We start from the raw sequence: 26,286 nt of genomic DNA, 5'->3' as shown, positions 1-26,286 counted from the left end.
ATAGGGTCGACAGTATGAACCTTTACCCGCGTATTGAGTCGGGTATTATAAGGGGGCATAGCTTTAAATTAAGGGGGGGTAGATATAGGACTGATGTTAGGGGTAGGTTCTTCACTCAGCGAGTCGTTAGTTCATGGAATGCCCTGCCAGTAACAGTGGTGGACTCTCCCTCTTTATGGGCATTTAAGAGGGCATTGGATAGGTATATGGAGGATAGTGGGTTAGTGTAGTTTAGGTGGGCTTGGATCGGCGCAACATCGAGGGCCCAAGGGCCTGTACTGCGCTGTATTCTTCTATGTTCTATGTTCTAATTACTTGTTGTATTTGCAGACAAACCTGTGATTCATGCACAAGGACACCAGGTCCCTCTGCACAGCAGCATGCTGAAACTTTTTACCATTCAAGTAATAGTTCTTTTTACTCCTCCCAAAATGGATGACCTCTCATTTATTAACATTGTATTCCATTTGCCAGACCTTTGCCCACTCATTTAAAGTATCTATGTTTCTCTGCAAACTTTCTCAGTCCTCTGCACACTTTGTTCTGCCATTCATCTTAGTGTCATCTGCAAACTTTGACACACTACATGTGGTCCCCAACTCCAAATCATCGAGATAAATTGTGAATAATTGCAGACCCAACACTGATCCCTGAGGCACACACTAGTCACTGATTGCCAGCCAGAATAGCACTCATTTATTCCCACTCTTTGCTTCCTGTTAGTCAATCAATCCTCTACCAATGTTAATACTTTACCCATAACGCCATGCATCCTTATCTTATGCAGCAACCTCTTGTGCGGCACCCTGTCGAAGGCTTTTATGGAAATTAGTACACCACATCCACTGGGTCCCCATTGTCCACCTTGCTCGTAAAGTCTTCACAGAATTCCAAAAGATTTGTTAAGCATGACCTGCCCTTCATGAACCCATGCTGCGTTTGCCCAATGGGACAATTTCTATCGAGATGCCCTGCTATTTCTTCCTTGATAACAGACTCAAGCATCTTCCGTACTACAGAGGTTAAGCTAACTAGTCTATAATTGCCCATCTTTTGTCTATCCCTTTTTGTAAACAGCAGCATCACATTTACTGTTTTCCAATTTGCTGGGACTGCCCCAGAATCCAGTGAATTTTAGAAAATTACCACAAGTGCAGTTGTTATTTCTCCCACTATCTCTTTTAGTACTCTGGGATGCATTCCATCAGAGCCAGGAGACTTGTCTATCCTTAGCTCCATTGGCTTGTCTAATGCTACCTCTTCCGCAATAATGATTGCTTCGAGGTCCTCAGCTACCTTGTGCCTTTGTCAAACACTTGCATGTTATTAGTGTCCTCCACTGTAAAGACCAATACAAAATACCTGTTCAATGCCTCGGCCACTTCATCATATCCCATAACTAAATGCCCCTTCTCATCCTCTAAAAAGACCAATGTTTACTTTAGGCACTCTTTTTCATTTTATATATTTATAGAAACTTTTGCTTTCTGTCTTTATATTCTGTGCTAATTTTTTCTCATGGTCTACCTGACTTTTCTTTATAGCTCTTTTTGTGGCTTTCAGTTGACCTTTAAAAGGTTTCCTAATCTTCCAGTTTCCTTCTGTTCTTGGCCATTTTGTATGCCTTCCCTTTTAATTTGTTAGTCTCCTTTATTTCCTTAGACACCCATGGCAGATTATCCTTTTCCTTACAGTTCCTTTCACTGGAATACACATTAGATGAAAACTTTGAAAAATGTCTTTGAAAGTCCTCCACTGCTCATCAACTGTCCCACCAAAAAAATCTTTGTTGCCAGTCGACTTTAGCCAAGTCCTCCCTCATTCTGTTGTAGTCTCCCTTGTTTAAGCACAGGACCCTGGTATTAAATTTTATCTTTACATTCTCCATCTGTATTGTAAATTCAACCATACTGTGATCGCTCCTTCTAAGGGGATCCCTAACTATGAGGTCATTAATTATTCCTGTCTCATTAGAGGACCAGATCTAGGATAGCTTGCTCCCTCATTGGTTCCAGTACATACTGCTCAAGAAAACTATCACAGATACACTCAATGAATTTCTCCTCAAGGCTAACCCTGATCAAGCTGGTTCGACCAACTGACATGTAGATTAAACCCCTTCCCCATGTTAACTGCCATACCATTTTTACAGGCATTAGTTATTTCTTTGTTTATTGTCCGGCCCAATGTGATGTTATTACAGTATTTGGTGGCCTATTGACTATGCCCATAGAATTCTTAAAACCTACATAATAGACTATGCCCATAGAATTTTTAAAACCTGCATAAATGTACTCTGCCATTATCTTAGCAATCTTCCTTATAACTTATGATTGAGTTTAGCAATTTAGTGCCAATTTGGGTTCCATTATAGTTGCAAGAACCATTTTTACACTTGAACCGAGGCTCAACAAAGGCCCAGTCTCATTTTCTATGAGAACCTTACGGATTCAAGCCAAGATTCCACGCAAGGCAACACACAATCTAATCACCAAACAGATTTTCATATCAAATATAATGTTGATTACCAAAATAACTATAGACAGTAAACAGACTTGCTCAAAATACTCTTTATAGTGCATAAAAAATCAGTTTCAATTTTTTTTGCAATAGACTTTTTTTTAAATCTCCAAGATATTTGTAGAGCTGCACAACCGTTAATAAATCTTCAGGATTAAATTTTAAATACTGCCTTGCGTCATTTGTAAAAACATTAGATTTGAAGACCACAGATAAGACTGGTGAAGCATAACATGCCTGGGAACTATCCCGGTGGCTATTTTACTTTCATTTAAAATTTACTAAAGATAGCACTGTAATCCCAGCTGATGTGGGCCTTAGTTCCTATGTTGTACTGCCACCAAACTGAAGGTAGAAAGTCATACTGTTTCTCTCCCACTACGTTCCCCATGCTTCCCACTCCACCAAAAGATTCCAATCCATACCCTCGTGTAGTTTGTATAAACCACACAATACATCCCAATTGTTTTTGTTAGAGTAGTTTTAAAGCTTCTATTACTATTTCTTCATTAAACAAGTACATTTAGAAATTAAATTTGAATGTTTGATGGCAACAGTAAACAAGTGTACAATTAACAATGTCATTACAGTGAACTGCTTGGGCAGCTAATTCACCATACACTAGAACATATTAAACTTCCTGATGACCACAGGGAAAATAGCCTCCTCAAATAACTCCATGGCTGATAGTTAACAAAGCATTCCCATTGATATAGGGACACACAAATTCTATATGCCTTTCTAGAAAACACTCTATACCTTTCAAATTAACAACTTGCTATTTTTTCAATTATGTACCTCCCAGCTACGTAAGCAGCACATTTCTGCATCCCAGTAATGGTCAATGGTTTCAGATTATAACCTTCCTTTGAAAATCTACAACACTCCATTGCTCAAAGATGAGCCAGGGAAGATGTGACTTGCACAACAAGTGAAACATGAAGAACATTTTGAAATGTGACTGTGGCCATTATCCATATACTGAAATTCTGATCTGAGAGTATCATTACTGATGGCATCATAACCGTTATCTGAAGCAGTTTAACGGATTGTCAACCCTGACAAACTGTAACTGCCTCCCAGCTATACAAATTTTAAAAATGGGAATTGTGTGCGCAAGCTATCCTAGTAGTATACTGATATCTTTAAGTAACAGCTCTCCTTATCAGTTGTATCAGAAGAGATTAGCAAGGCAATCAACATTCTCTGATATTCTAAAGAGATAACCCTGCCAAACTGATGGACTGAAAATTGGCAATAATTGCCAAATTATAAAAAGGAAGTCATCAGTTATTCGGTATTTGAAGAATTTATAATATATACTTTAAAGATGTTCAAACCAGGAAAACAAATTGCGAGAGAGATCCAAACAGTTCAAACAGATATCAATAAATTAATTGGGTAAAAAGTTAGTAAATGGAGTATTATATGGGAAAATGTGAAGCTGTTCATTTGGAAGGGAGAATAGAAGTGTTTTATTTAAATGGAGAAAAAATGCAGAAAGTTGCAATACAAAGGGACTTGGAGGTCTTGTGCATGAAACACAGAAAGCTAGCACATGGATTATCAGGAAGGCATTAATGGAATGTTGGCCCTTATTTCAAGGGAGTTAGAGTGTAAGAGTAGAGAAGTCTAACCGTAACTGTACAAAGTGTTGCTGGTTAGACCACATTTGGAGAACTGTGAGCAATTTTGATCCCCATATTTCATCAACTATTCAGCAGAGATGTGCCACATTTATGAATTTGTTCTTAAAATATTTTGACCAAAATGTTAAGAACTGAATTGTGGAAATCACAAGGTCAAAAAAAATGAGTGAAAGTTACAATAGTGGTGATGGAGAATATTGGGGGTGGAAGTGGACAATTTTAGTTCGGACAATACGGACTTGATGTTTTGCTGAGAATCAATAAAGATTGTTAGGATTCTGCCAACAATACTGCCTCTTATTTTACACAATTAATATAGGTAATTGTGCTTCACAGAAGTATCTACAAACAGACAAGCAACCCAGTGACGACAACAGTTCAACATAATTGAAATTCCTCCAATTACAGATCTAAAAGTTTGGCATTTAGTAGCTTACTTTCTTCAAACTCTTTTTATTAACCTGTATGATGGACTTCTCTAAAAGCAAGGGCTGCTGCAGAAAAGTGGACAATTTGATACCTCTCACAGATAACTCTCCACCTTAGGCTCTTACTGAATTGAACAAAATTGCCTTGTAACATCCATTGCACAGAAAACAAATTACATGAGCAGTCAATGCTTATCTCACAAACTTGTTACAATTGAATTTTTTCCAATAGAGAGAAGCTAGGTCTCAGATGAGTTCAAAAGCCAATTATATCCATTAATAAAAGGAAGTCAGATATTGGTTAAGCTGTTCAATTTGTTGGTGGAGGCTTCTGCTAAATGAAAACCAGAAATTCCCTTTCTTTGCATTATACCAACAAATGCTAAAATCCTTTCAGTTTAATCGTCCTAGTCTGACAAAAATAAAACTTCCCTACAAAACCCACTTTTTTTTTCCCCCACAGTGAATGACTTTTTTTAATCCAATCTGTACTGTCACAATTTATATATAATTGTTTTAACATTGTAATGGCAACAATAGCACAGGAAGGAGATGCTCCCTAAAGTGCTAACCAGGTTTGTGTTTGGGCTCCACAATGTGATTAGCATTTAGTATTTGCATCATGAATAGCAAATACAGAGGACTAAACTAAGGGAAGTACAAGTAAATCAAAGTTTACATTCATCCTCCACCATTTCCACTATCTTTGCCGCATTGCAAACATGCACATTTTCCCTTGTCTTCTCCTTTTAACCTTTTGCCAAGACATGGTCCCTCTTCAAAACCCTCAGTCGCCTCCTCAATCATCTCTCTCTTCCCTGTGGCATTTTCCATGCATGTGAAGATATTCAATACCTTTCCTTGCATCTCTTCCATCCTTCCTGCACAACACCCCAAACAGCCCTTCCAAGTGAGAGATTATTCCTATTCCTTTCAATTTTGTACATCGTATTCACGACCAAATGCAGAGTAGATGACCATTTGCAGACCATCTCAGTTTGCAAGCCCTGACTGGGCTTCCAGCTGCTTGCCATTTTAATTCTTCATCTTACTCTTATACTGACCTGTCAGTTGTATGTTAGCGTCCCATTGGAACAATAATCAAAACTTGAGGAACAACCCATTATCTTTTAAATCAACACTTTACTGCTTTCTGGATTCACCAACGAGTTGAATAACTTTCGACCATAATCTCTATCTTCACATTGCCCAATGTGTTTTATTTTCCTTCCACTTTGTCTTTGTGGATGGCAGGCCTTTTTCTTTCTCTATCACGTCATGCTGCATTCAGATTTTTTCAATATAGCAACTCACATCATTTTGACACAACTTTTGTTTTAAAAGGCATCTGGATGGGTAAATGAATAGCAAGGATTCAGAGAGATAATGCAGGTGAATGGGATTAGATAATGTTAGGATATCTGGTTGGCATGGATGCGTTGGACTGAAGAGTTTATTTCCATGTTGTACATCTCTATGACTATATTGATGATCATTCTTTATAGATATTACATCATAAAATATTTTCTAATGTAATGTCTCGTAACCTCAACTTAGTCAACTTCTCTGTTCTCTCTATCTTCTGCCTTCTTCCACTTGCTTAAAAACCGTTTTGGTTTCGGTTTAGTTCTGATGAAAAGGTGATCAACCTGAAACGTTAACTTGAGTTCCTCTGTCCACAAATGCTGCCTGACCCATTGAGAACTTGCAGCATCTTCTGTTCTTATTTCAGATTTCCAAAATTCACAGTATTCGTTTGTATATTAGATATTAAATAGTGGTCCTGTCCTTTCAGCTGGATTTAAATGATCCCAGGAAACGCTTCGAAGATGATCAGGGTCATTTTTCCTCGTGTACAGGCAAATATTTACCCCTCAATCAATCAGGACGAAAACAAATCATCAGATCGCTAATTGCTCAAATTGGTTTCCATTTTTTCCACAATACAGCAGGTACTGGCAGTTCAGAAAGTACTTAATTGGTTGATAAATGTTTTGGGAAGGCCGGAGGTTGAGACAAATGCAATATAAATGTTAATCTGTTGCTTTTTTCATAGCATTTGCAGTTAGCCCAGAATATGTGATCATTGTTTCATAATCCTCTGAAGCCAGTGATATTAATTTTTATGCCTACATATCTGCAAAATGCATGTATGAAACTTATCTTCAAGCAATCTTGTGGTGTATTAGTTAACAGAATTAACATAATCCATTGCATTAAACAAGTATGTCAAGATTTTGAGGACATTAGAAGGAAAAATGGAGCATAATGCACTAGCACAATGAAGGAGTAACAATGTATGAACACAGAAAATATTTAGGAACTTAAAACCTTTCAGTAATTTACAGAAGTGCTATATAAGAGAGCATATTTATTTTCTTCGAAGTGTCTTGGGAAATTTTGTGCATTATTGTTACTGTTATCATCTCGACTGCCATCTCTTCAGCCCTGTATAGCACTTTTTTGCACAAATATTAGAATAGAATGTTTCAACATTCAGTCCATACTGTGAAAGTAGTTGATGCAATACCATGGAAGCAGATCTAATGATGTCACTCCTGCTTTCTTTGTGTAGAATAACAACCTCACGAACTCATGGGCACATGTCTTAATGTTTTTTTGTCAAATGCATTTTTCTGGTTTAAAAAAGTGCATAAACTCTGCTTAGCTGTCAGTCCTCAACACTACATTCTAGGGGTGAAAAAAAAATTGTAAATTACTTACCAAATAGACTACTCGAATGACGTTGTTTAGATAAAGGTTTTAGTTCATTTGATCCCCATGCATGACGTTTATAGTTTTCCCAAGCATGTTTCATCATCTACAAAACATAATTGAATACTCAGTACATTCTAATACAAACAGATTTTATACAAATCATTTTTTTTTTCAAAAAGCAGAAATATACGTTGAATCTGAGGACAGTCAGCATTTGTTGACAAATAATAATTGAAAGCATGTTCAACTGAACATTTAGAGTCTAGACTTGATACATATTTAAAAAATACATTGCTTTTAGTGAAAGACAAGCAGAACCCTGACTCTAGAAACTGAATTTTCTTTACATATTTAACTCTTATTTATTTTCCATTTTTAAACTGTAGAAACATGTACAATGTGCAAATAGACATCTCACTGATTCTAAACTGCACCACAGAGAAAACAATTGGATAAAAGGCAACAATGTAGGAAAATTGCAAAAATGAATATAATTAGAGCTGAAAATGTGTTGCTCGAAAAGCGCAGCAGGTCAGGCAGCATCCAGGGAACAGGAGAATCAACGTTTCGGGCATAAGCCCTTCTTTTCATTCCTGAAGAAGGGCTTATGCCCAAAACGTCGATTCTCCTGTTCCCTGGATGCTGCCTGACCTGCTGCGCTTTTCCAGCAACACATTTTCAGCTCTGATCTCCAGCATCTGCAGACCTCACTTTCTCCTTGAATATAATTAGACTCAACTAACAAAAATAAAACCGATTCTATTTGTTCTTTGGTGCAAGCAACGTTGTATTTATTGTCCACCACAAATTGCCTGTGACACCTATTTATAAAACCATTGGTATCTTTTTCCAATCAGGGGAAGTACATAGTTTTTTTCAAGAACATGGACTCAGCAACAAGGTATGCACAAATAAATATGTTCATGTTAGGATAACTTGCAATTCAGTGAGAAATTTGGATCTTATGTTCCCAAAACTGTTACTTCTCAGGAGAGAGATCATGGAGAGGGAGAATCTGCCAAAGTCATTGCAATAAGTGGATGCAATGTCAGATACTGATTCTATATTTTGTTGGGACTATGGCATCGGTGGTGGAGGGGACAGATACAGATTTCAGGGCAAGAAGCAATTCTGAATTTTCACATGAACACCAAAGGCAAAATGCAATGCAATGCAGTGGAAACAGTTAGTTGTAATGAGGTTGATCGTCTGATGTAGCCAAATAATACTCAAGGAAAATTTACATTAGATTCGTGAATGCAGACTGCAATAACAACAACTTTTACTTTTATAGCAATTCTAACATAAAACATCTTAAGACACTTTATAGGAGCTTTATAAAACAAAGTATGACACTAAAGGGTAGAGAGGTGGAGTGATTTCCCGAGTTTAGGACTTTGACAACTAAAGGCATGGCTGTCAATTGTGAAATGATTAAAATCAGCAATGTTCAACAGGCTATACTTAAGGAGTTTAGATTTCTTGAAGAAGAGTACAGCGCAATGTAGCAAGACTACTGAAGGATTTGAAAACAAGGATGAGAATTTTTAATTCATGTCACTGCTTGACTAAAGGTTATTAGAGGCCAACACCTGTAAGATTGATACCTGAACAGGACTTGAAGCGAATCAAGACACAGATAGTGAATGTTTGGTTGACAACAAGTTGACAGAAAGTATATTGTGAGAAGCCAGCTGAGTTAAAGGTAACAGAAACATGGATAAGATTTTTAGCAAGAAAGGAGTTGAAATAGGGCCAAAATTAGGCAAAGAAACAGAGGTTAAAATCGAGCATTTTAGTGAAGTCAGTTGAAATCTCATTTCAGGGTCAAATGTGGCATAATACTTGGGAACAGTTTGGTTTAATCTGAGGTTGTTACCAGGGAGAAGGATGGAGTCAGTAGCTAGGGATAAGAATTTGGAGCAGGGACCAAAAACAAAAGACTTCAGTCTTCCCAATATTTAATTGGAGGAAATTTCTGCTTACGCAATACTAGATTGGCACTTTGATAATTTAACAGATGTGCAGGAGTCAAGCGAGGTAGTCGTCACAGACAATTAGTGTTACTACCCATAATGAGCCAGCACCAAGAGTCTTGATGAGATCATTACAGGATGTCAAGATGAGCACAAAGGGTAGCTGTAAGCTTGTATAATAATGGGTTATGCCCATGACAGCTGCTAAAGACAAGGGAGAATAAGGAGTGGTGAAAAAGTGAGGTAGAGAATTGGCAGGACAAAGCATCTTAAAATGCCAAAGTAGAAGCAAGTGTAGCAATACAAGAGAGGAGTCTTGGAGGAATAAAGGAAAGGTAAATAGAAACAAGAGCAGAAAGTGGAAAAAATAATGATGGACTAAAGTAACTGAGTTGCACAGTTAATGCAGGTAGACATTCAGGAACTTGGACAAGAAAACCAATTCATGCATTTTATCTTCTGATTTCCTGCAACAGGGAACCGTCATTAATAGTGCATCTCTAATTTAAGATTTTTCTGAGTTAATTTACATGCATATTTTAGTAGCCATCCGAGAACAAATGGCCTGGGAACATTTCACAGCCATTCCATGCAGGTTCCATGATTATTCTCCACATCAAGATTTAAATGAAATTATTCTTTCTAGGTAGTTATTTAATAGACAAGAATACCAGGTCAAATAGTCCTGGTCTTCTCTTCAGAAATTATGCAATTAAGATTTTCACCTGATCATTTTGATAGAGGTCACTACTGGATAGCATAAGGAAGATTATACATTTTTATCTAACCTGTCTGTTGTTGAAATAAACTGTATTTCTTGTTGGAAAAGGATAGTAATTCCAGAAATATCTAAGACAATTCCCTTCTCTAAAGCAATGTTTTATTTTCTGCAAAAAGTGAGAAATTGCATTAAATCATTCATCAGCATGAGAAAACATCCAAACTTTGAAGAAATCCCTACAGTTATAGAGAGTTCACTTGGTTAATCAAAGGTGAGCAGACAGATATTGACTTTGCAGGCTTGAAAACAGTTGCGAGACTGAACCTGCAGATTCAGTGCTTGAATTTACCAACATTGTAACAAAAGCTTCTGACATCAATAAATGAACTGAAGTAATTCTGTAAACAAATACTCCAAAAGCAGAGCTTATATCAGATATAATAGGGAAGTCAATTTAAAAAGACCAGTTCGTGCATTCAAATTAAGAGTTTATATCTACAGCAGGGGAGCTTCCTAGATGTTTACATTCTGAAATAATTCATATGTTTCCCCTTTTCTTGCTTAAGGAATTTAAAAACCAAACTCTCAACTGATAATAAACATTGCACTTGAGCATCCTAATCAGTAATTAATTCACTCACTCGCAAAATCCCTCATTTTGTCTCCCTACCAGTTGTCTATTTCAACTTTTCTGGACCTATTCATTTGCTATGAGCATACGGCTGCTGTTATAAAATGATAAAGAAAGCCAAATAAATCCCTTTGCAGCAGCAAGTATTGCAATCAGAATGAAGAGGATTGTTAGATCTTGATAATTCATCCATTAATTCAATCTCAGTTAGCAAACAAGTTTTATTGTATTAAAATGCAGGCATGTGTACACTCCTCTTTATATCTGAAGGATTGTACTGTAAATAGAAGCATTCAACCCAGATCTTGGCTTTTGAGAGGAAGATAGATTATGTTGTGCAAGTAGGACAACACCCAAATGAATTTCAAAATCAAAACCACTCAGACTTGTATAGAATTGTAAATAATTCCTAATAAGAAGTGTTGAAGTAGTTAGATATTGAATAAATACCATGGTTGACCAAGGCAATAAAAACAGAAATACTCTGTAAACCTCAAGGGCACTGGTAATTTTACCACTAATGTCTACCCAGGCAAAAAGACTGAAGTGTAACTCTTAACCAAATGCATCTAACAAGTAAAGTTTGGCTGCAAAGTAAAACCAGCATCTTTTTTCTGACAGGAACACAAGTGAAAATAAATAATTTCAATTATCAGTATTTTTATGCAAATACTACATATGCATGTAACATTCATGAAACACTGACTGTTTCATTATGAGCTATGGTAAGCTTAATTCACCCAGCTCTAGCCTCGTTTGAGTATTTTAAAAAGTAAATGCGACGTTTAACATGTTCTCCTTTGTAAACGAAACTTCTTGAACAATAACTTGAAATGTCTGCAACTTGGTTAAAATAAAAACTTTAGTGAGTACTATGCTTACCCTTATTGGAGATGTACTATTTCAAAACACTAATTTTCTAAAGTCAAATGTGATTAATGAAAATTGCAAACCAAGATTTTAAAAAATGGGTTGAATGTCAAACCTTCAGCTCTGTAATTTACAAATCAAAGGCAGCTACTCAACTTAAGTCATTCAATTAAAGGCCCTATATTGATCTAATTAGCAGCTATAAATATAAAACATACCACATTATCTCTTTTCAAAAGGGAAGGGGGAACAATTCTTGCAGCAAAATAAACTTTTCTCATTCTACATAATCCTTTTGAATGATTTCTTTATGGATCAATTATGGAGATTCTTCTATTGAAAAACTGTAAATTATTTCTCCAGATTTCAAACTATTCAAGTTTCATCATGGGAATTAAAGCTTGTTGTAAAAATTATGCCTTAAGCCAGGTACCATTTTAGAAGGTAATAATTTAGTTGTTAAGAAATAATACAGGCTACTAGTTTCAAAAAGACTCATTATTAAGTCACTTCAATATGTATTTGTTTCCTTTTACATCAATGCTAAGAGTGTAAATTTATTTTTTAAAATTTTCCACTGACCAAAATCTAAAGTTTTGATTACTATTAACAATAGCATGCATATCAATCACATGTACAATGATTCAACATGCAAGCATTTCTCCATCTGGGCTTCAGAAGTTGGAAGCACAAGGTATTATACCATACAGAAGGCTAAAAACATGTGCATTCTAATACAACGTTAATTTTGTTAAGTGGGATATATTTAAACATAAAATTTTGCTGAGTGGGGAGAGTGAGAATAATCAAACAATACTCTCCTTTCTGATACTTTGACTTGTCTCTCAACTAAAGCAATCTCCCCTAGTTAATCAGTTCATAGAAGAATTGTAGAAGACTCAGAATCCATGTAGTGTGGAAACAGACCATTCGATCCATCGAGTCCACACCAACCCTCCAGACAGTATTCCACCCAGACCCACCATGCTACCCTATCCCTGTAATCCTGCATATCCTCCTGATGATCCACCTTACCTACACAATGGTGGACACTATGGGCAATTTAGCATGGCCAGTCCATCTAACCTGCAGATTTTTGACTGTGGATAGAAACTAGACCACCCGCAGGAAATCCACGCAGACATGGATAGAATGGGAAAACTCCACACAGACAGCCACCAGAGGTTGAAATCAAACTAGTGTCCCTGATGTTGTGAGGCAGCAGAGCTAGCCACTTGCTGCCCCAGATTCTATTAAAGAAACTGGGAAAAGCTCATCAACAGATTCACAAACTTTAAAACAATATGACAAGTGCGCTCAATGTAACACATGACCAGACCCTTAGCTTTGCTGTGGCTTTCGCTAGATTCAACTTCAATTACATTACATTACAGGAATTTTAGTTTTTTTTTAAAATCGTGTTTTAGTGGTTATATTTTGGAATATGAATGTGAAATCTCAATAGTTTTGCTAATGATATTCAGGACTTATCACATAAGGTTATCATTACTGAAGGAGCAACTGTACCTAATACCTCATAGTACATTTTGCAGTTCTGGATTTGGAACTTTATGAGCAGTTTATTTGCCCAGAAAACTTATTTTCCTTTTCACCGGTCTTTGATATATTTCCACCAGTTGAGAACCAACAATATGGATGTCCACAATATTTTTGACTTGTATAATTCATTCATGCAATGCGATCATCGCTGGCTGACCAGCTCTGATTGCCCATCCCTAACTGCCTTTGAGAAGGTTATTATATGATATTGAAAAAGTTATTTAAATGTATTTAAAAGTACTTCACATTAAAAAAGACAAGTATATCAAAATTGATTAAACAAAAATAAATTGAAAAAGCTACAATGAGAAACTGCATTTGAACCATAAAAAATAATTATTCTGCAACAGGTAACATTACTAGATAAAAGACAATAATTAATCGTTACAGATTTTGTACACAGATAATGATACATAAAGAACACAGCAGAAGTGATGTAACAATATACATGTACAGGAATAGCCTTTGATCTTTCAAAAGCACAACAAAGTCCCTGATTTTCATTAAGAGTTCCAAATCAGAAGGAGAACTATTTGTACATTTTGCGTCCCACAGGTTATGAATAACAAAAATACCCTTTGTCCCTCCTCAGTGTGGATGTTCAGACTGAAATTGGTATTCATGAAAGACCTTGGCATTGATGCAGCTCAACACTTAGAAAAGATGCCCTTTGTATCTTTAAAGCATTCTCCTTTGAAAATAGGCAAGACCAAAACACTATATCTGCAAGCGTCCAATTGATACCTAATTTGTCAAGATGCTGCGTACTTAAATAAGCTGACCAGTGACATCATCAGAGAAAGGATATCACAACTGTTTTGGAAATACAGAATAAAAGTACTTCAACATCAACCAGTCAACAACATCCAATCCATCACCTCAGATCATCACACAGAATAATTCACAGTTGACAACCTTTTCATTTCCTAAGAAACAAAGATTCTGTGATTCTCCCACTTAGACTTTCACGGATCTTGAAACGCAAGTTGAAATCCTAGATAAATTCTCATGTTTACATACTAGCAATTTATCTACAAGGGTCAGCCAAACAATTGACACAGTCTTATTAAATATTGAAGGAAGCAACGTGAATGACATTTCTGAACTTTACAATGCTACTTAATCTCAAAAACACGCCCCACGTACTTTTTCACAATTGCTTATTGCAGCTTTTTCTATTCTGTTTTGCCCTTTGGGACCTCCAAAGAAATTCAGCAAAACAATCAAAGAATCAGCTGCAAATTGTAAACAACATACCTTAGCTTTATGTTTCTTCATATTTAATTGTGGATAGCAACGGGGAAAGTATTGCTTTAGAAACCAAGAATCGTGGAAAGGATTGCTGTACTGTTTAAAAGCAAGTTACCTGACATTCATTTTAAGGACTGTTTACACTTTTTTTCCAAACTGTGGGGAAGTCTAGTTGCAGATGAACTGGAGTCAAGAGGTGTGTATGAATGGAGATTTAGCCAGTAACAAGTAGCTGTTGAAACTGGTTATTGTTCTTCAATCCAATTACAAAGGCCTTCTGTCTGCCAACTGTGTGATTGGCTAACAGGTAGCTGTACAGTGGGTGTGAATGTTTGAGTCAGAAGTGATCAGATGTTCAGAAAGGAAGGAACTGCCTTTTTCTGCAGTAGAAAAAAAGGCACCTCAAGTCTAGACATTGCCAGTGTATTTCCCTCATCAGTTGCTACATGCAGTAGCTTTTAACCAATACAGAGACACAGTAAGTGTGATCAGTCACTGTACATCCTGCTAGCAAGTGAATGTATTTGGGAACCTCTTGACAGGCCAAACCTGTGGAGATGGACAACTGAACTGCCTTTCCAGTCTTTCCCTGTGGCCATTACACATTGTATTTGTTTCCGTTCGTATGAGCGTGTATAATGGGTGTTTTAGAAGAGGGTTATAGTTTTTAAACTAGTAATTATAATGTTGACAGTTCAGAATTGTTTGCCTGTGGATAATATTTATTACAGGTCAATAATTTCTAATTGTTAAGTACCAAAACCGTGTCTGTGTTTTTGGTCAACGAGGTCTAAAACATGAGTGTAAACTGGAGAATTGTGTGTACTTATATAAAATCTTTAACTTGTGTGAAGACCCTGTGAATAGCAGTGGCTTGATTTTCAGTATGCTATCCCAGTGAGGCGCAATAAATACCACTCATATTAAACGAGGTTCCAGGTAGGTTTCGGTTCAACTGTGCCCCTCATGTAGATCAAGACCACAACCATTCCTGGAGTGAAAGCATAAAGCAGAATACAATCCATGAGCCTCAGAAGCAGCAGCTCTGAGCAAATTAGTGGCTTTGACATTGTTTTGAAGAACAATTACCTGATAAAACCAAACACTGACTGTCAGCATTTGTGTAAAATTGAAAATTATATATTCTGAATCAAACTGTGCTGCATATATGTCTGTATTGATAAACTTTAAGTCTTCTGCCCCTGTAAATCACCAAGTACACAGGAGCAAACTCTTTCTGTTTTGAGTGGCCATATTAAAATCTGGTCACTATCAAAAGGCTTGCGCATTTATGACAAAAGTGCCTGCTAAATACGGATTAGCTTTAGTAGCCCAGTTTGGAATACATTTGCTTGAACTCTGATCCTGTAAGATTGCTTTGGCTATGTTTCAAATTAAATCAGTATAAAATGAATAGTTTTTAATCTGCTAAAACTTGAATGGCTGTTTGAAAAATAACTGCACAGCTCTCACTTGCTCATGGCAAATGGCAAATGGCAAACACTACTGTACGTGGGACCATATATGAATACAACCAACTACCAACCCAAAATATCAAAAATTCTTCAACATATGATTTGAGTATTTTACACATTTGAGATTCATTGTGAGATTCAGATTGAAGGAATTTAATTTCTAAAGTTCATTTTGAAGGTCTAAGCAGAATAGATTAGAAACAAACTGTTAATCGTACATATCTTCCATGTTGTAAAGTGTTCGATGAGCTTCACACAAGGTATGTACGCCACTTTCAAAGGACAACACCTCTGAGCTATTTGAAGGTCACAACAGGAAAAAGGAAAAGAAAACTACTGACAATTAATTATTTTGTTAGCAGCAGCAACACTATGAAAAATGCAGTCTGAAGTGGAACAAGCAGGCATGCCAGACTTACTGCAAAGACAGCATCAATAATTCTTCTGCTGAGATTTTACTCAAACTATCTGTAAAATAGTTGCATTTTGATATTAATAGAGCCAATTGTTTGAGAAATTGATTCTTGGTTGATTTATAACTCTCAAATCATTCTAAAGATGAATAGAAAAAGTTTGCATATTCCCCAACCTCCTATGAATTTCTTCAAGTGAAGTCCAGGTTTTGTTAACTTGACTGCTGGATAGGAAACCAAGTCCAACAGTTTTATGGTAAACTAAGCAGCTCAATCAAGTGATCAGCATTATTCCTTTCCTAAAACTTACATATTAATGGTTCTATAAATTCAGAATTTGGAAATTAATGATTTTTGGAAGAAATAAGTTGTTATAATTTGTTCAAGCAAAATTAGTGAAAGCTAGTCACATATAATAGTGATCAAAGAGATATGGTGTCACCCCTCATTGGTAAAAGCATTATCAAGGAGATTGTTCAATGCAAATCTGAATTATTTTATCTAAATCCCTCAGTGTTTCTTCAGTATAAACCAGAAGAATTTGATTAAATTCAAAATCCTTAGAGACTAATCAGCTCCACTTTATTGGCATGATCTTTTTTTATTGAGAATGCACGCTGTTAAACACCAGAGGTTAGAAGGTTGATTACGCAGACTTCAACTATATAATTTTCTGGTCAGACCTTTATTTCAGCTCAGAAGGTTTCCAGATTCCAATCCACTGATTTTTCATTTATTGTTATGTGGAATGTGAACTTTGCTGCAAAGGTCAACATTTGTTGCTCATCCCCAACTGACTTTGTAAACGAATGGCTCTTTAGACCATTTCAAAGGGCTGTTAAGTAATGGTTACATGATTACAATTAGACAAGCTCTTATTTCGAATTTTAGATTTTATTCAATTCAAATATCGTCTGCCATGGTGGGATTCAAATACATGTCAAGGGCAGTCATTCGCACCTCACCTTGTACAAAAAATGTCTTAATACTGATGTGTTTTTAACAGCTTGTGTATGAAGAGATAAGTCATAATTTGAAACAGACGCAGGGAGCCATAAACTTTGTCTTGGCTTGTGCTGGGAAAAAAAACACATTTAGTTGAAGCCCTTCATCTTGCACTCATTTGGACATTTTGCAAGAATATTAATTTAAGGGAAAAACCAACATTTATCCCGCGTGAGAGAACAGTGTTGATTGGTTGGCAAGCAGATTCAGATTGGTAGATTCTGTCATAGAGAATGCACTTATTAATGCTGGTTGAGAGCTAAATGTCAGCTTTTGTTTAAATTCTAAACCAGGCAGGTTGATCCTGATTGGTTCATTTCTCAAGGCAATGCCCTGAACAATCAATGGTTGTCACCTATTTTGTGGAATTCAAACAGGGTGTCACAGCCTTGTCATTGAACTAGTAACCAGAGACTCTGGGAATGTCCCAGGAATACATGTCTGAATTCCACGATGGCAGGTTTGGGGGAGATGGTGTGGTGTAAAATTATGTCCCAATACATGTGTGAATCTAACCGGAATGGAGGTGTTGCTTAGTCCCGTGTGAATCTTATTACACACCTCCCCGTGTGAATCTTCTTATCTGTATGTAACCAGAATGGAATGTGTTTTTTAGCCTTGCTCTGCTGTTCACATGAATGTTTACATCTGGAAAAGAGTATATCAGCTGGAAAAGTCTCCAGTTCGGTGAGTCTGCTCCGGGGTTACGTTTAACCGCCGAGCGTGGGTTGTTGGCAACCGCTCTAAGAGAACTGACGGCTCCCAGTTCCGGTAACATGTAGAGTGAGTATAAACCAGACCCGTTGTAAGTACGAGACCTGGTTGTGGCGACGCTGCGGGGAATAAAACACTTATATTCTAGCAGACTCGCCTCTTGGCTGTTTGTTCTGTGTCAGACTACTTTCCTGCGAGCCTGGTCCTTGACCTTGAGAATTTTTTAAAACAGATGGTTAATGGTAAATGTAAGTAGAGGAGAGTGACAAACCAAATATTTAATCCAGTCAACAGAACTGAATGACATTTATGTTTATCGATGTAATTTCACCATATGTTTTTATTCCTTAAAATTAGATTTCTCAATATATGTTGTAGAAATTTATTCCAAATGTCTTTTAAGTTTGATGACTTGACAGCAAAATAAAGAGTTTGCATACGTTGAGACAAATACTGCAAGCTAAGACAAAATACCATGTATTCAAATGTGTAGCCATGACAACATGTAATACTAATAGGCAAGGACTTTGTTAAAAATAATTACTCATTTTATTATAAGGGCTGATTTTAAATTCTCATAATCCTGCATCAGCTATGTTTATAAAAAAAAAATGCTTGTACTAAACTCCCTTAAGCCTGTCCATCATCTTCACAGAATAAAGTCAGGAGGGCGATGGAATACTCCTTGCTTGCCTGAATGGCTGTAGCTTCAACAACACTCAAGAAGCTTGACATCAACCAGGTCAACGCAGTCCACATGATTGGCACCACATCCACTAACACTCAGCAACAGCAGTGTGTTCCACCTATAAGATACAAACCAGAACTTCACCTCTGTTTCTTAGAGGTGAAGCACAAGGAAACCTGATACATGGGAGCACAACCACCTGCCAGTTACCCTCCAAGCCATCCTGATCCAGAAATATATTGCTGTTCCTTCAATGTCACCTGCTTAAAATCCTGGAATTCCGTCCCTAACAGTATCATGGGTCAACCCACAGCAGGTGGACTGCAACATTTCAAAAAAGTAACTCACCACCATCTACTCAAACGCAACTAGGGACAGGCAATATATGCTGGTCAGCCAGTGACGCCCATGTCATACAAATGAATTTAAAAAAGGCTACGACAGCTAAGGTATTCAGTTTGAAATCTGCAACAGAAAATGGTAGATAAGAATCGACACATAGGTAGCTATGATCATACAAAATAAGAAAGAAAGGGCACTTAATGGCATGAGTTGCAGAAACATTTGCTTTCATTAAATTATTAGGAAGGCTACCTAGTATTTTTCAAAAGAATAACTATGCTTCAGATCAATATCCAAGTTAAAATCACTCACCATATGTTCAATAGATAAGTGTGGAAATCTTTTTTTTTCCTTAATTTCTTTATTGTATATGATCTGACTAATGAACCTACGAACACTCATTTGTAATTCAACGTTTTAAACTTTGCTGCCAAAAAACAGTTTGATTCAAAATGTACATTAACAACTTAATTCATGAGAATATATAATTCAAATTTGAACAGATCTATCTTTGACTATCATAACCATTTTTGTAATTAGAATTCTACAGCAATATCATGCTATACCCTATACTCTACAATATGAAAGCAAAGAAATATCATTTAGACTTACTTTGTTCCTGTATTTAATTTGACCAAGGAACTATAGGAGTGTGATCTAAGTCACATGCTAATCTACTTTTTCCTTGAGCTCTTTTTCATGCTCAAAACCATCTAAATATTCTTTAAAATCTGCACTGGAGACCTACAGCTGAGTGAAGCAGACTGACTGAAGGCTCTACAGTAGTTTGAATCTCTCAAACACCCAAGTTGAAACATAACCTGCCAGTCAACCCAAGTTCACTCTTGCATTTCAAGTGCCATAACAAGTGATGCATAAGGCATACAATAGGTTTAGGAGTTGCATACATTACTTGAAATTGTGGCTTACGTTCTTAGACTTGTTTTCCACAGGCTCTTGAGCACACATCATACATACATCACATTTCCACTTCACTGCCAAAACAAATTTCAAAAAGTATGGAGAGCACAATAAACCAAAACATACACTTCAATTTTGTACCGACTCAGTTCCATGAATAACTAAACTGGTCAGCTAAAAAAAAAACCCCACAAATTTCCATTTCACTCTGATGCTACTGACAAAACGGAGTGGTCAGGTACCATTCTAAACTGTGGATCTTCGTGATTTTTGAGAAGATTTGTAGCTCTAGCCACATGTGTCGAAGACATCTCTGAAATGACTACCAGATTACTCTGACCCCTTGGCATCATGGCAGCGCACAAACCTACCAACACACTGAAACATCTCCTGATGAACCTAAAGGACCCTATACAACCAACCAGCAAAACGAATGTCATTTACAAAATACCATGCGAGAACTGTAACAAACACTACATCGGACAGACATGTAGAAAACTAGCTACCAGGGTACACAAACACTAACTAGCCAACAAAAGATGTGACCCACTATCACTAGTACCCTGACATACAGACGAAGAGGGACACCACTTTGACTGGAACAACACATCCATCCCGGGACAAGCTAAACAGAGACATGCATGGGAATTCCTAGAGGCCTGGCATTCAAACCAGAATCCTATCAATAAATATGTTGATTTGAACCCCATTTAGCAACTTCTGAAAAGAAGAAGAACTGGAAATGATACCACCCACCTTAAGAGACCAAGACACACAAATAGAAAGCAGGACAGAACACCAATGCTTCACTGGAGACTCACTGATGAAGTTACCTAGCATGGTGATGAAACATCTGAAAACAAACCTTTCAGCTCAGCGAGCAAACCTAATCTGAACTGTGGATCTTCCTGGGTAATGAAAATTTTTTTTGAGCAGTGAGGGAGTCCTGTTTAACCCCTGGAAATAATCTTGATCTTTGAAGACTTCCATTCAGCAATATTAGCATAGCGTCTCTGCAAATCTCTCAAGACAAACATTATATAAACCTGTTAGCACCAAGCTTACTTCACATACAACACAATCTATGAGGGTTTCATTCAATTTCTTTATATTTTTCTTCCTGCAACATCATCTTTTATCTAGAACACAAAAGGTTTTAAGTCTGACCTAAATCCACCCCATAATTGGACTGTAATATGGGAAAACTAATCAAATAACTATGAGTGCTTTTTGGATATTGTTAGAACCACAAACATTACATGATAATATTCAGACAGTGCATTATGAAGTACATTCTGAGAGCTGAACAAGAGCTAGCAAATCTCAATGCTCCTGATATATGTTACATGATTACTCTCATTAATTTGCCAGAATAGAACAAAAGCAGATATCATAATCTAATTTCACCCTTTCTTCAGCAATCATGACATTGTGGAAAACAGACCAAATACAGTCACACATGGAACTTTTAGATTTAGATATCAGCTTTATTGTCACATGGACTCAAGTATAAAAGTATGCAGTGCATGCAGTGAAAAATTTTCAATGTTGCCACACATGGCACCATCTAAGGTACAACTACCTTGGTAGACAAACTTAAGAACAAGATAGAAGGAAGTAAGGAACACATTTAAAAGTTAAACACTACAGTCCTTCTCAGTGTTAAATTGAAAAATAAAGTAGTAAAGCTAAAAGTTCAACCATTGCAGTTTTTCTCAAGTGCTTAGCCATGCTGGAACTGCACTTCCTATAAGGGCTCAAACTCTTCCACTTTCACATGCTTTCACCACGCTGGCTCGGTCTCCCTGCTCTCATTGTCGTTGTAGATGTTAGGGGACCCTCCATCACCACGCTGAGCTCACTCCTGGAAGCTCAGACTACCAAAGCTCCGAACCAGATGCCATCTGTGCTGGGTCTTGGCCTTTCCTTCGGTCCATGCACTGGGCACTGGAAATGCACTGGACATTAAGCTGCCAAATTCAACCACCCCAATATTCTGCCACTCTCCAGACAGTAAGTCAGGAGGAAATAAAAGCTTAACAAAAGGCTAAAAAAAAAGAGGAAAGAAGAAAGAAAAGGGAAGAAGAGGGAGCCTATTCGTCTGCCATCTTGCAGAGATGCTGACTGACATGAGTCCATGCTGGGCCTACTCACCGCTGCTACAGTCAAGCTCTTTATCAAGAGGTAAGTAAAATGTGAAAAAAAAAGGAGTGTGGAGAAAAGAAAAAGTAACAGAAAGAAAAGCAGACAGGCCACAGGCTCAGAAACCCTGCTCCACCAGCATCCACTGCACCTTTTAAAGACAACATTTGACAAACTAGGTACAACTGAATGATTCATTGGTTCACTTGTGAAGCAACTAGCAACTTAATGGACTCTTCATATCTCCTTAAAGTGGCCAAGATAACACTTGGCCCATTATAAGATAACTACTTGCCATTTCCCATTGTATACTCATCATGTGGCAAAAGGCAGCATTGACTACAAAGGATACAAATAAATGGATAATAGTTTGGACAAAACAGATCATGGTCTCTCTCTGACAAAAATCACCAGAAATGATCTATACCACTTCCCAATGGTCAGAAGGCTGATGGTTTTCAAACCATAACTCTCTTCTCTTGAGCCCTCCTGCTAACAGCTTTTTATCCTTCTGTATTCTTAATAGCATCAACGATCTGACGATTGCAAATCTTTTGCACTAAATATTTAATAGTCACTTTTTTCTTCTTTTGGTTGCTTGAAAGCAAAACAAAAGAATAATCAATTTGAATAAGAGAAAAAAAAATTGTCAGTAAAGTGTCTATAAAATTGAAACAACTGAAAAGCTTTCATTTGACTGTAACTCTTCAAAGACCATGATATTGTCACTAAACTAATAATCCAAAACTCGAGACCAATGTTCTGGAGACATGGGTTGAATACACTCAATAGCTATATCAACCGTTGTCAATTGTGGTAAAAACTCATCTGACACAGTAGCATTTTTAGAGAAGGAAATATGTCATTCAATCCTAGTAAGGCCCACATGTGACTCCAGACTCTCAATAATGTGGTTGACTGTTAAGTGCCTTCTGAAATGGTCTCATCCCACTGAGTTCGGAATGGGTAATAAATCTGGCCTATTTGAGGAACACAAACAAAGTCAGCAGTCTTTTATTTCAAAGTATTTTAAAGTATTTTCTGAATCGTCAGAACATACTCTTAAAAGATCACTTCTCATATTGAAGCACAAATTTATCACCTATTGCTTTAATTTAAATTAAACATTTAGTATTTCCACACAGGAATTTGCAGATTTGCTAATGTGACCCCCAGAAATTCACATTCTCATTTACATCAACTTGAGGGAATGGAATTAAACAGATGTTACAATCTTGTTGAATCCCTACTGAAATATATCAAAATTTAAACAGCCTATTCTCAATAAAATCTTGTATTATTAATGCAATTAAAGGAAATGAAAAAAGGAAATTGATAAAATGCCTTTTTTAATGAAAAAAATGTTGTACCAGTGTAACACCTCAAAATCCTTTGCTAAAACTACACAATGTGATCAGAACACGGGAGAACTGTTTGCTTTGCTCTGGACTTTAACTGCTACCTCTAGCATTTCTTTGTAAAGCTGAAGTAGTGGCGTAGATTCACTGGGACAGCTTGTGCACTTGAGGATCTAAAAATAACTTCAACCATAGTGTGAAGTTTATATCAGTTGACATATTTTGGCTAATAATATTTGATTTCCACTCCAAATATTGGTATAATAAATAAGCTAGAAGTACATAAAAGTACACAACCATCTTAATTCACAGCTACTTTTGAATTCCGCGAGCACAAGCAGATTAAAAACATAAATGCTTTTCCTTTTATCAAAAAAACCTGGTAACTGGAAATAAAAGTCCAACTTTGATCTATGTATATACCCAGAGTAAACGTCGCTTTCCTCAAGTTCACGCTCAAACTAGCACTTTGAGATTTAAGATTTCTCTAGCAAGGAAAGCAATTAGAAATATAAACTGGTCTTTTGTTAAAATAAATAGAGAGAGCAAGGTGGTGAGAGTTGGGAGGGAATGCTTATCTGAACACAAAGGGATAGGAGGCAGCCAAGCCAGAGAGGAGGACAGTAATCTGTGGTGGCCAGAGATGTGATGGGGTAGTCTGGAATTGAGTCATCGAACATGGAAGAGTCAGACTCTTCAGTCCAACTCACCTGTGCCAACCAGATATCCCCATTTGACCTCATCCCATTTTGCCAGCATTTGGTCCATATACCTCTAAACCCATCAAAATGCCTTTTAAATGTTGTAATTATACCAGCGTCCTCCACTTCTTCTGGCAGCTCATTCCACACACACCACCCTTTGTGAAAATGTTTCCCCTCAGGTTTCTTGGAAATTTTTCCCCTCTCACCTTAAACCTATGCCCACTAGTTTTGCACTCTCCTACCCTGGGGCAAAGATCTTGTCTGTTGACCCTATACATGACCCTCATGATTTTATAAGCCTCTGTAAGGTTACATCTCAACCTGCAATGCTGCAGGGAAAATAACCCCATGGTGGCTCAGTGGTTTGCACTGCTGTCTCACAGCGCCAGCCTCAGGCGACTGTCTGTGTGGAGCTTGCCCATTCTTCCCGTGTCCGCGTGGGTTTCCTCCGGTTTCCTCCCACAGTCCAAAAGTGTGCAGGTTAGGTGGATTGGCCATGGTAAATTGCTCATAGTGTTAGGTGTATTAGTCAGAAATGGGTCTGGGTGGGTTACTCCGGAGGATCAGTGAGGACTGGTTGGGCCGAAGGGCCTGTTTCCATACTGTAGGGAATCTAATCTATTCACCCTGTCCCTATAGCTCAAACCCTCCAATGCAAATAAGAATGATACGTGTGCTGCTCATTCCTGTCAAACTGGTAGAAAGCCAATTCCTACATTCATGGGACCCAAAAGATTCCACTGTAAAAACAGGGGGAAATTCCAGAGGTCCTTTCCAGAAGGCAGGCTGGATGGAACTCATGAGAAGAGGTGATAGAATAGCAAGTGTGAATTTTACTGGTTCAAGCCTTTCTCCCCCACCTCGCAGTTCCTTACTGACATTCTGTACTACTTACTGTTGTAGATAGGTGATTCACATTCTATTTCTATTGATTTGTTTCAACGTGAATTCAGCAATTAGTAACATGAAAAACAAGCTTTGATACTTATCCCTCAAAAACTAAGGGCACCTTATGCACAAGAGTTTTGAAAACTGAGGAGATTTTTGGCCAGAGGTTTGGGTTGACTTTGACATGAAGTTGAGTATTACTTTAGTATATACAGTATCTCCTGTTATTTCCTCTTCCCACCAGTTTGCCTTGAGCAAGTAGTTGGAAGGACGAATTCATAGCATGCCAATTCTCTCAGAAAACCTTGGACACTACAATAACAAAATCCATTTAAACATTACAAACAAGAAAACCCAACATACAATAGGTTGCCAATTCCACTGGCTCAACTGCAAATTTTAATTTTATAGCAAATTCACAACAGCTGGCAGATTTTGCCAAACCAAACTTCAGTATAGTAATCCACTTTAATGCACAAAACACTGATAAATTTAAAGTTCTGCCAGGTTGATATAAAGACTGAGCAACTATAATAAGTTGACACCTTTTCCAACTGTCTTCAGCTGTGCTGGTCCTCAGTAATGAAAATCCCTTTCTCAACCTCACCAAATCCTTTCCTCCTTTAAGACACACCTTAAAACTAACCCCATTGGTGAAATATTTGATCATCTACTCCTGAAATCACCTGATGCAATTCAGTGTCCAATTATGCTTGATAATACTTGTATAACATGTTTCACACACTGCATTTAACCAGAATTTAATTTTGATAACATTGTGGCTTGGCAACCACTGCAGCCATTGTTAGAATACTGCATTCAATCCTGGTCTCCTTGCTATAGGAAAAGAATTATGAAATTTGAAAGGGTTGAGAAAAGATTTACAAGGATATTGCCAGAATTGGAGGATTTTAGCCAGAAGAGGAGGCTAAATCAGCCAAGGTTATTTTCCCTGGGAGTGCCAGAGACTGAGGCGTGACCTGATTGACGTTTATAAAATCATGAGGGCCATGGATAGGATAAATAGACAAGACCTTTTCCCCAGGCTAGGGGAGTCCAAAACTAAAGGGTATAGTTTTAAAATGAGAGGGGCACCTTTTTCCACGCAGAAGGTGGTGGGTACATGCAATGAGCTTACAACATTTAAAAGACATTGTACAGTTATAAGGATATGAAAGGTTTAGAGGGACATGGACCAAATGCTGGCAAATGGAACTAGATCAGTTTAGGATATCTGGTGTGGACGATTTGGACCGAAGGATCTGTTTCCTTGCTGTACAGCTCTATGACTCTACTACCTGGAATCTCACCG

The 26,286-nt window shown here is 37.3% G+C and overlaps 1 protein-coding gene across 1 annotated transcript in view; it reads right to left on the bottom strand.

Annotated features, from left to right (window-relative positions):
• man1a1 (mannosidase, alpha, class 1A, member 1) overlaps positions 1 to 26,286 on the bottom strand; it is a 469,900-nt gene that overhangs the window by 301,848 nt on the left and 141,766 nt on the right. Inside the window, exon 2 of the mRNA XM_043684356.2 lies at positions 7,322 to 7,418. Within this exon, the coding sequence (XP_043540291.1) occupies positions 7,322 to 7,418 (97 nt within the window). The remainder of the gene's footprint in view (positions 1 to 7,321; positions 7,419 to 26,286) is intronic.

The sequence above is a fragment of the Chiloscyllium plagiosum genome, unplaced genomic scaffold, assembly GCF_037043375.1.
Source record: "Chiloscyllium plagiosum isolate Xiang-an unplaced genomic scaffold, Cpla_swu_hap1 HiC_scaffold_3, whole genome shotgun sequence".
Classification (NCBI taxonomy): domain Eukaryota; kingdom Metazoa; phylum Chordata; class Chondrichthyes; order Orectolobiformes; family Hemiscylliidae; genus Chiloscyllium; species Chiloscyllium plagiosum.
This window is presented reverse-complemented; position numbering and strand designations above follow the sequence as displayed.